Raw genomic sequence first — 12,136 nt, 5'->3', positions numbered from 1 at the left:
GCTTCTCCAAGCAAATATGGTCTGGATTAGGACCCAGGGGCCCCCATGTGAACACATTTAAGAACAGACATCTTTTTTTTTTTTTAATACTAAGCTGCTAGGAGAGAAGAGCTTCAGAAATTTTATATTCCTGCAAAAGGTACCCTACAGAATACCCAAGCAACAGTAATTTTTGCCTAGCCACACTATGCACAGAGGAAGGCTCTGGATTCACAACTCTAGCCTAAATTCTTCCAGAAAAGGGGGAGGGGGGGGGTTGCTGCAAAGACTCCACAAATCTTTGTATTTTCTGCTAACATCTCTACAACATACAAGCCAGGGCTGTTTTTTAGAAGGTACGCACAGAAATGCAGTTCTACCTAGCTTGGTGTCAAGGGGTGTGGCCTAACAGGCAAACCCCTGCTGGGCTTTTTCTTTAAAAAAAAAAAAAGCCTTGATACAAGCTATCAATAACTCTTACACAAGAACTTCCTGAATGCAAATCATCATGCATGTGGAAAATGAGAGTTCATCTTTGGTTACTAGATTTCCACTGCAAATGCCATCCAAGGGACTCAGGCCCAGTGCCAATTTGACATGGGGCTCCACGAGGGAAGGAGAACGGCAAAAACACACCCTCCTCTGCCAGGCCAAGTGCCTTGCCAATAAGTGAAATGGACATTTACATCCAGCCCAACATTATCCTTTAAGGACAGTACTCAATTGTAGCACAATGCCTGATCCTTCACTACTTTAAAAATGTTGCCAGATTTCACGTCCTTGCCTTCCTTTTCCCTGCCCTATATCTAGAGACCTCTGCATTTATAAAGGCAGTGACAACAGGTAACCTTTAAGCCCAGGTCCAACTTCTAAATGTTAAGAAAGTTCAAAACACTGCCCAGGATTTAAAAATTGCCAAGTACGCATGCAATGATTTAAATTTATACATGTGTGTTCCTTTAATTGTTGGTAAGTTGCAGTAGAAAAAGGAGGGTGAAAGAGGGGGAATGAGCAAGTGAGGTGGTTGGCTGGTGACTGAGAGTGTGGGCGGAGCTAAGAAGTATGTGTGGGGAGAGGGGGAATGAGAGAGAGTTTTGCCAAATTGCCACCACCCTCATATTTTGGCTCAGCTGCGACAAACAGTTTTGGCATTCCATTTCTAGACAGAATAACTGACTATTCCTTTACTGAAACATGATGTCTTTTGTTGTTGGTGGTGGTGGTTTGGTTTTAAAGGTTTGAGATTCAAAAACAAAGTACATGCCCAACAAGACAAAAAAAATAAGATCACTGGGAAATATTTTATGCTTTTCAGTTCCCTATAAAATCTTGTCTATGGCTAACGGTCATTCTTACAGTATGCAAAGAGACTCTCACATTAAATATTCTACCTGCTGGGAGCTCCTTTGCATATTAGGCCACACACCCCTGTTGTAGCCAATCCTCCAACAGCTTCCAAGGCTCTTTTTTGTAAGCTCTTGGAGGACTGGTTTCATCAGGGATGTGTGGCCTAATATGCAAAGGAGCTCCTGTTAGAATTCTACCCCTGCTATCCACTATATGTTCTGGACAAGAATATTTTTATTTCATCTTTAATTTGGATTTGTATAAACTGTTTTAAAAGGGCTTTCTTCAACACTCAGTAATCGTTAACTTTTTTTTTTGCACATGTGCTTGACAAAACATTGCAAGAATGAGCTACACAACACTCCACTCAAGTTCTTCTAATGAGAACAGGAAACGTGCAGACCAACACTAAAATTTCAAGCATAAAGCTCATCCACGGCTGTGCTCGATGAATACACAAAGCTAGATAGACCCTGAAGAAGTTAAATGGGAAATGAATGTCTCGAATCCAGCAACTTTTCTGGAGACTTAAAATACGTAGGCATGCTTGGAATGCAAACACAAACACTGGAACTCCAGACTCCATGACAAGCACAAGGTAACAACAGAGGCGGGAAGGAGGAAACGGAACACCGTGCAATAAAGTAACTAAAAATACGAGGCTGCTTCAAAGGCAATCCTTTCTGCTGTAAATGAGGCAAAACAAAATCTGTGTGTAATAGTTTGATTATCACATGCAATCTGCACAGTTTCCTAGGCAAATATTGTCTGTATGTGAAAATACCAATGGTATCATATTTTGACAGGGCAATTAGTTTGGTCAGTTGCTTCTGAGAAAAAAAAAATACATTTGCCTTTCCTAAGGATTCCCTGGGTACTGCCAAACTGAAACAGCTTGGAAATTTTCAAAATGGAAGTTAACCAGGTTTGTTTCTGTAGAAACTAGGATGTAAGCAGCAGCTTTTGCCAAACAGTCAGCATGGATTCCTGTACAACTTCTGCATGATCACAATAGCTGAAATTAGCTCTTAGAAAATCTATGGGATACTGACAGATTCGAAACAGTTCGATCATTCCTGGGGGGCATGGAGAGGAGATGACTGTGACAAGGGGTGGGATTATAGCAGGAGTTCCTTTGCATATTAGGCCACCCCCCAGTGTAGCCAATCCTCCAAGAGCTTACAAAGAAGAGCCTTGTAAGCTCTTGGAGGATTGGCTACATCAGGGGTGTGTGGCCTAATATTCAAAGAGGCTCCTGCTAGAATTCCACCCGACTGTGATGATTTACTTTGTACTGAAATGAAATAGATAAAATATTTTAAATAAACTTTAGGAGAAAAACATCAGCAATGTTTGTTCACTAGCTAACAACAGTACACTATAATTTATAGTAGTGTAAATTACAAAAAAATATATGGGATGATCTTGAACAGATCATTTCATGTTTGTATTTTTATATGGCTGAGTCCAGCTGCACACCTGGAAATCTCCGCCACAAGGGCTGGCCCATTCATTCCAACAGAGAGAGAAGAACCACATCTATACATCACTCTGTTTTCTCCACTGAGATGAACAGGGCTGCCCTCGCATACCAGAGTATATCAGAGTCGTTACATCAACAAATGAACATTCAAGTTTGAAAATTCTACAGGGCTTTTTTTTGAGCAGGAATGCAGTTCCGGCTGGCTTGGTGTCAGGGGGCGTGGCCTAATATGAAAATAAACTCCTGCTAGGCTTTTTCTACACAAAAAAAAAGCCCTGTGTGAAACAATGGTGATATCAGAGGGGGTGGGTCTAATATCCAAATGAGTTCCTGCTGGGCTTTTTCTACAAAAATGCCCTGGGTACCATTATGAAGAACAAAAAAAACAGTTTCAAGAAAGGCCTTAGTGAGCCAAGTTTCATGCATTGAACATTCACCTAAATTAATTGGGGGTGACTTCGCTGACCAGCAACTCATGATTGTCTTTTTTAAAATACTGGGTTTTGTGACCATTAGGTTTCAACACATCACAACAATCATTTTACATCCAAAGACATTGGCACATTGAAAAATCTACATTACCTCATATCAGCTTCAGTACGCCCTGGCTAACCATCACTCTGGCTCAAGTACCAACCCCTGTGGCCACAGGATTCCAGATGGGGACACAGATGAGGAATGAAGTCATGCCAGTAACTTTCAAGTATTAGGTAACGGATGATACGAAAGATGCAACAGCAATTAACTCAGATGGAAGCAAGACAAACACATGGTGCGACAAACAGAGTTGATGGTGACCTGCCAAGAGGAGTTAGTAAACTGAATTCACAGCATCTATGCAAAAGTTAAGTTTAATCAGAGCACTCCAGTGGCTTCGTTCAAGCCAACACTGAACTCTGTTCTTTACAGTAAAGGCAGTTAAGCATGTCTAGCAGTTAGCTCTAATGCCCATTATGCATGAAACACTATATTAATGCGCTGCAGTACAGCCAATAAAGAGTTAGAATTATGTTAAAACAGCCGTTTTGGAGCTCTCGCAACAGCAACTGGCATCAAACTTCTGTGCACGTTTTTATAGTATAATTTGCACTGCTACGGCAAGATCAGATTCTCAAAAATGATTTATGAACTATTATTGTCCATAAAGCAATATGTGGTCCTGTTTTCATGTAGGTGTTACTTTTCCACTACTATTAACAGCATATAAAGCAGTACAAATTTCTGTGCTGTCGTTATTTTTATGGGTGTCAGCATTAAATATTTAAGCATCTAGGTGACCAAATGCCAGGGCCTTTTCCAAACTTTAACACCTTTTGCCTTTACAGTTACATACTGATTTTAAAATGTGCTAAAATGTGGTGTGTGAAAGCAGTCATTCACTGTATAGACAGCTAATAGTCAGATTGGCCTACATACATTGCTTTATTACCATCATGCTAGAAAAATATTTTATTGCTATCTGTACCTGTGTTCAGAAGCAATCCAAACTTCTGTCTTTTAAGGGAGAAAAGTACTTTTCAGTGGTGCTGCTAGAGCTTTGAAGTCATTGCAATACAGAAACCACATTACTTGGCTGGCCAATTCCCATATAGCCATCTACCTAAAAATTAGTTTCCTATTTCTAGAGATGCATGAGGGAAGGGAAACAGCACATGGGTATGAGCTAAATCAGTTTATAACAATTACAAAGATTAGACAAACATATTGAAATCATGCTAGAACACCACAAAATGTATTTTTAAAAATCTGTTGGTAGCATTTTTCACTTACCAGATCTGTAATCTAATTTTCTTTCCTCTTAGCTCTACAGTTTTGATTTTAAAATCAACACCTATAAATACAATAAACAAAAGGGGAGTGATAAGAAGTCAAAGAAGCAGGGGCATGATTTAATTTTCTTGACCTGTTCATATGCAACAACGTAAACAGGAGGGACTCATCTGGGTAGTCATGTCGGTCTGAAGACGTACTAGGAGTCCAGTGGCAGCTTTAAGTCCAGCAAATGTTATTCACTGTATGAGCTTTTGTGTGCGCACACACTTCCTCAGATATCCCACGACCAGTGTTCCTTGTAAGCTGAGTTAGTGTGAGCTAGCTCACAGATTTTTAGCCTCCAGCTCACACCTTTTTGTCTTAGCTCAGGAAGAATGACCCCAGAGCACACTAATTTATGCAGTAGCTCACAACTTTCATGCCAGTAGCTCACAAAGTAGAATTTTTGCTCACAAGACGTTGCAGCTTAGAGGGAACATGTTTGAGCCATCATAAAGTACTTATTAAAATGTGTACACCTGAAACTGCTTTACATCGAGTCAAACTATTGGTCTGAGTATTGCCTATTCCAAAATCATGTCCCCAGTCTCAGGCCCTACCTGATTTTTAAAGCTGAAGATGCCAGGGACTGAACCTCTCTGCATTCAAAGCAAATGTCCCACCTTTTGTCTATACTACATTAGATTCATCCAGCACTGTCATGAGAAATGTTTTGAATAAGTATAAAAATTTTTAAAAAAATTAAGCGATTGACAGAAGTCAAACACTTTGTGCCTTCAGAGATTTGATAAGAACTATCACACTTTATTTTTTAAAGACAACCCTGCTCATTCTAACCTCCATTTGCAACAGTGTTCTCTGAAGTGGGAATAAAAGGCAAACTCAGAGAAGTCAAGCTATGGGTCCCCAGATACTTCAAGCATTTTGTTCAACTGTGGTTAGTTAGTGGCAACCTATAATCATCTTGAGGAAGATGCTACAATGGCTTCTGTGGAGCGCAGCTTCTTTCGAAGCATATATATATCAAAATGCTTCCATTATAATTAACATTTTCTGAACATTTAAAGCGCCACAAAATATTAAACATGTTAATAGTTCTCATACAAATATAACTGATATAGAGTATAAGTGGAAACAGCCTTTAGCCTTCCATGGAGTAACATGCAGCATTACTTTCCATTTACTGCTCGGGAATATCTGAAAGTCAGCCCGACTGACAGAAAACACCGCCAGTTGGCAACGTAAGAACACATCACACCCACAGACAATACAGTGGCATATAAAAGAAAGCAGAGAATTTTGCCTCCAAGCATGCCTCCTGTGTCAGAACTTGTAACTTTTACTTTAGTGCTTAGCAAGAGTATATTCTGTTAGCCCAACTGACTCCATGTTGCGAACTCTACTAACCCTGCAATTCTGCATTTCAAATACCTACTAACCATTGAAGGGTGACTGATAACCCCTGGTAAACATCTGCATGTATCCTTTGAAGCTGGCAGACCAGAGAAAGACAGCGGGAGTTCTTCCTCCTTGATGGGAGATAAGGGGCCTGGGAACAGACAACTGTCTCCTTGAGTGTGAGAAAGGATTTATTGTTTTATGTTACCAGTGTATAAGAATGTACCGATGGCCTTGGAAGCCATCAGAGTCAACCTGCTTCTTTCATGGACAGAGTTCTCGAATAAACGGATTAACTTTTGAAACAAAGTGATGCGTTTCTTTTGAAGTTCCCAGTTCTGACATCCTGAACACCTGCACGTGCTTACAAAATCGCTTACCTATGCAACAAACCACTCTTGAAATCAAGGAGAGTTCCAAGGTACTGATGTACTTTGGTAAACGTGTTGTGAACAGATTAGATGCCCTGTCCGGGGTGGCCAAACATGTTTAGCATAAGAGCCATGTAGAATAAACATAAGATGTTTGAGAGCTGCAAGACATGGACATCAGGGAGGGAAGGAGGGAAGGAAGGAGGGAAGGAAGGAAGGAAGGAAGGAAGGAAGGAAGGAAGGAAGGAAGGAAGGAAGGAAGGAAGGAAGGAAGGAAGGAAGGAAGGAAGGAAGGAAGGAAGGAAGGAAGGAAGGAAGGAAGTGGAGGTGGAAAGAAAGCAATTTTCACTTTAAATGCATTCTCCAAGCCGCCAGCTGGCTTGGCTGGGAGAAGTGTTTTAAAGAGAGAAATGCCTTCTCCAAGCTGAGTGACGGCGCAGTGGGGGGTTAGAGAGCCACACAATATGTGTGCAAGAGCCACATGTGGCTCCCAAACCAAAGTTTGGCTACCCCTGCCCTGTTATTTGCAAAGCAATGCTTTGGGCTGCTTCTGCCTCTTCTGAAAAGGTGAGAGAAACCTCTACATATAATACCTATAGCTATCTACCCTTTAAAGACTGCATATGCCAGACTTCTTCTTAGAGCTGGAAGTGCCAAGGAGGAATATGCTGCCTCCGGGATGGTCCCCTGCACGCTCCGTTTCAAAGGGAGTACCCTCCCTCTTCCTATCCCCCCCAAAGGAAAGAGCCAGGCAGAGAAGCAGGGTCCAGCACCATGGTACATGAGTAACAGCTGCTCCTCACCTGTGTTATACTGAAGGAAACAATGTGGGAGGAGAAGGAATGGGATGCTTAGGTGAATTAATGAAAGGGCAAGGTGTTATGTCCAAGCCTGAATTTTAAGAATTATATTTCACAATGCAAAACCACAAGGCTGAAAAGGCAGAGAGAGAACCATTACGTAGATACGTAGCCAAGTCAAGAACTGGTCCATCCAACCAACACATGAACATCCAGGCCACATGCAACCCATGGAGGCATGCCACGACACTCTGGTTTGCAACCATAATGTCTTCCCTGCTCCTGTAAGCTGAGAGGCACCAATTCCCCTCAACGGCAGCCAAAGCACTCGCTCTAGTAGCTGCAGCACCTAAGCTGATGTTACTAGGAGACCCCGATGTCTTGCAGAAGGAGCCCTTTTCCCACGAGGCATGTGGGGCTCCTAGCAACGCTTGCTGAAGTGCTGGGTGAGCTAAGCCCATGGACTCAGTTTGAAAAGCTGCCCCTCCTCCCCAGGACAGGGGGACTGCAACTGGCAGCTGAGGACCTTACCCTCAGTGGTTGTGACTTCTCAAGTAGGTCTGAAAGGCCTCAAGGTCTAATATCTCTCTGAAGTCCATTCCTCACTTGGCCAGGATGTAACACTCCCCACCCATCCCCATTCCAGGTGACACAACAGTGACAGCAGAGAAGGTCCCACTGAAGCCAGGAGGAACACCAGTTGCATAGAAGCATTGAAAGCTTCCTCCCATGCATGGGTCAAGGGCATTATAGGATGTACAGATCACATGACGCCCGGTTGCATGGAGCTGGCACCCACCCACCCCAACACAGATGTGAGCCTCATCCAGTCAGCAAAAAAAGCTTTCTCAGAGAGACAGGTATTCTGCAGTATCTTCTGAATATTGCCTCTTCAGAAAGTCCATTCCAGAGGAACAGAATCAGAGCTAAGAGCCGAGAGAGGCCAAACTCCAAAGCACCAGAGTACGAGCCTTTTCAGTTGCGGCACCTGCACTGTGGAACCAGCTCCCGGAGGAGGTGCGGGCCCTGCGGAACCTCGACCAGTTCCGCAGGGCCTGCAAGACTGCCCTTTTTAGACACGCCTATAATGATACGGACTGCTGAGTTGCAATGAACGAAGAACCGCCATCTCTAACACCATTTAAACTGGCAGAATCAGCGCCAGAACAGCTATTACTGCCAGATATATATATAATGTAATGTAAAATTAAGTATTTTAACTGAATTAACGGGTTTTTATATGTGTAATTTTAATTGCTAATCTAATGTTTTACTATTTATGTTAATATATTACTTACTGTTAGCCGCCCTGAGCCGCTTTGCGGGGAGGGCGGGGTAGAAATAAAATTTATTATTATTATTATAAGAAAGCTCGTATCTGAAGGATATTCTGTGAAGGACCTCAACTCTCCTATCTGGGAGGATAGTAGGTAAGTGCTGTTATAGCTGGCTCACAGCTTTGTACCAGAAGGGATGGTCCTTCAGATAAGTGGATTCCAGATTATGAAAGGCTTTTAAAATCAAGTGCCCTAGAGGTCAGTGTAAACCAACAGTCTTGGAAGCACTGCCGCAGACACGGAGAGAGGATCCTGTCCAGGCCAGAATGGGCACAAGAAAGGCTTCCAGGTACAATGAAATGCTCCTATATAAGCTATGAACATCACTGATTTGTAATTGATCTTTTAAAGAGGTGATGAGATTAATTTTCAATATTCAGTGGATATTAATAAGGTATTTTTAAATGGTATGAATTGGGGGGGTGAATGTCCGTATAGCAAATATTTTACATATCAATGAATCTGAATAGATTTGCATCTTTGTTTTGAAAATGTAAAGGAAACCAAAACGTTAAAAGAATATCTATTATTAGCTGTTAGAATGCAATGTAATCTTTAATGTTTTTCTTTCATTCCCCTTCCTCTTGGAGTAATACCAAAATAGCATTCAAAAATCAAGTCTGCCCTTCACTCGGGAGATCAATTGAGACTGGCCCCCAACCATTAGCCAGCCAAAGGTTTAGTGAATTAATAAGTGATGATTAAATCGATGAAAGCACATGGCCATAACACTGCTGTTAAATGTCAGTTACGCAGCAACTTTTCAAGGGGTGATTATAGGTGTGAAAATCATTAAAAAGTAAAACTGTCAAAGCCCTGACACAGATCTTTCTGACATTACATCTGTGTTGTCCAAATAAAGTTTAAATATTAGAACCTAGATTACACATCAAGCCTTATAAAAAGTAAAATTTTACCAAACGTTATTTCATTAGCTATTATGATCTGAACTAAGTGACTGTGGAGGGGAATACCTCCCTCTGAAATGAGGAATAAAAAGTTTACTTGGCACCAGAATCTGGTCAAGTCTCAGCTGTTTATTGGCACTTTTGAACTGAATACAAGTTTCTTATTCATGTATTATCCTAAATTCCAGCATGTTGCGGTGGACTGTAAAATTACCACATTCTCCCGGCAAGGTTGTACCAGGGTTTTTAAACTGAAAATATTTTAACTATTATCGTAAGTTGCCTTGAACGATAAGGAAAGGCAGGGTGTAAAATGTTTTAATAAATAAAAACACAACAGCTATTGAAAATAACTCGCTATCCACAGGGTTCAGTTACTTCTAGAAATACATTTGTACGAAAACCATCACACCAATGTGACCATAGATCACAGGTGGCCAAACTTGCTTAACTTAAGAGCCGTGGAGAATACATGTCAGATGTTTGAGAGCCGCAAGACATGAACCTCAGGTGTTTGAGAGCCACAAGGAAGGAAGGAAGGAAGGAAGGAAGGAAGATGGGTGAGCGAGAGAAAGCAACTTTAACTTTAAATGCATTCTCCAAACTGCTAGCTGGCTTGGAGAAGTGTTTTAAAGAAACAGACAAATGCCTTCTCCAAGCTGGCTGATGGGTGGTGGGGGCTTCAAGAGCCACACAGTATGTGTGAAAGAGCCACATGTGGCTCCTGAGCCTCAGTTTGGCCACCCCTGCCCTAGATGCTTACAACTACTTCCATAGACCAGGGGACCCCAGCCCCCGGGCCACAGACCAGTAATGGTTTGCTGTACAAGCCATAAGACTCCGTAAACACCTAACTGATTAAAAAACCATTTAAATGTTTATGAAATATTTTAATTTACCTTGTTTTATAACTAGAAATTGAAACTGAATTTTTATGTATGTTTTATATTGTACTGAGCTCAATTGTATACCTTGTTTTTTTCTAATGTCACTTGTTATTTATTTTCTTTCTGAATGGGTCTCTGACCGTATTAAACTTGACTTGACCAGTAATGGCCTGCGGCCAGTTAGCAACCGGGCCGTGAACTGTATAATTATTTCATTATATATTACAGTGTAATAATAGAAATAAAGTGTACAATTGCATCATCCCAAAACCTTCACACACCCCCTCCCCCAGTCTGTGGAAAAACTGTCTTCCACAAAACCGGTCCTTGGCGGCAAAAAGGTTGCGGACCGCTGCCTTAGACCACAAAAGCTTACAAATGAAAACCTATAGGTCTTATAGGTTTATTTTCCATACTGCTGAAAAACACTTCATGACCTTCACATGCAATGCAGCCCTTTGTTCTGTTTTCTCAAACCAAGGTAGAGCTTCAAACTTAAGACAAAACCAGAACTGTCTTTTTGCCACTTCTGGTATCGTTTTTAGCTGTTTGCAGAATGACACCTGAACTCCACTCCCCTTCCCAAACAACCATCTGTTTATGATATCTCGCTCCACCCATTAGCTCTTTTTTCATTTTATTATCTCACACATGAGCTGCCATTTATTCACAGTTCAGTCATGTGCCAGCTTCTTCTCCCCACAGTGCCAATCCACACACAAGGGGCCTTTAAATAAACTGAGATTAACCAGCTTGTTTCCTCTCTGTATCACTAGCACGTTTCACTATCTGTCTCTATGCAGCTTAAGATTCCAAATGCAAACTGGCAAACACTTGCTATGATGCCCTGGGTGGAGAGTTTGACTGAAAAGGGAAAGAGGTTAAGATCCTCTCTCAGCTATTAGCTCACTGCCTTGGGCAAGCATCTGTCTCTCAGGCTCACCAATCTCACTCCAAACTTCTTGTTAGCTTACTTAACAAAAACAAAATTAGGACTCTTATTGCTGTGACCTCTAGTCTTTGAAGTGTTTTGCCTGTAAAAGCTAGGAAATGTTCTTTTTTCATATGTTTCGAAATCTTTTATTTCAACATGAGTATGCTTAATCTTGTTTATTTATTTGAATGAGCTAAACTGATTGTTTCAGTTTACTGTTCTGTCGGTTTTATTCTGCTTTATTTTTAATTAAACTTTCTTTTTCTTAGTTTATTCACCTGTTTTCAACATTGTGGGAAAGCAGCATAAAAATGTTATAGATAGAAGCGGTAATCCCCGCTTGTAAAGAAGTGCTTTATAGTTCCCTCCTTTTCCTCATTGTGGAAACTACAGGAGCTTATCCTGTAATTTTTGCACTCAAGGAAATGTGGGTGGCTTGTTTCTTGCGGCACCTTCATTGCGCAATTAGAAAATAATAGGTGATTTTCAAAAGACTCAAGAGTCATTACTCTATCTATCAGTGCATCTCTGTTTAGTTAAAGAATTTATATGCTGCTTTTCCATCATGTGAAAGTAGCTTACAAGAAGAAGCAACGAACACAGCAGCATCTGCAATGGAAAACATCAGTGTGACCAGGAGTGGAATTCTAGCAGGAGCTCCTTTGCATATTAGGCCACACACCCCTGATGTAGCCAATCCTCCAAGAGCTTACAAGGCTCTTTTTTGTAAGCTCTTGGACGATTGGCTACATCAGGGGCGTGTGGCCAAATATGCAAAGGAGCTCCTGCTAGAATTCCACCCCTGAGTGTGACAGAGGCACTTCCATATTATCCAGCTGCCACATACATGAATCTGAAAGTCTTACAGTACAGAGGTTATCAGGTAGACCACAATAAATAACAATGTCTCTCATATGGA

At 41.3% G+C, this 12,136-nt stretch overlaps 1 protein-coding gene across 1 annotated transcript in view; it reads right to left on the bottom strand.

The window, feature by feature from the left end:
• Window positions 1-12,136, bottom strand: part of RAB12 (RAB12, member RAS oncogene family) — a 29,191-nt gene that overhangs the window by 9,722 nt on the left and 7,333 nt on the right. Inside the window, exon 2 of the mRNA XM_060247761.1 lies at window positions 4,580-4,640. Coding sequence (XP_060103744.1) covers window positions 4,580-4,640 — 61 coding nt within the window. The remainder of the gene's footprint in view (window positions 1-4,579; window positions 4,641-12,136) is intronic.

This window comes from Heteronotia binoei, chromosome 10 (genome assembly GCF_032191835.1).
Source record: "Heteronotia binoei isolate CCM8104 ecotype False Entrance Well chromosome 10, APGP_CSIRO_Hbin_v1, whole genome shotgun sequence".
Classification (NCBI taxonomy): Eukaryota; Metazoa; Chordata; class Lepidosauria; order Squamata; family Gekkonidae; genus Heteronotia; species Heteronotia binoei.
The sequence above is the reverse complement of the archived record's forward strand: the minus strand, read 5'-3'. Positions and strand labels throughout refer to the sequence as shown.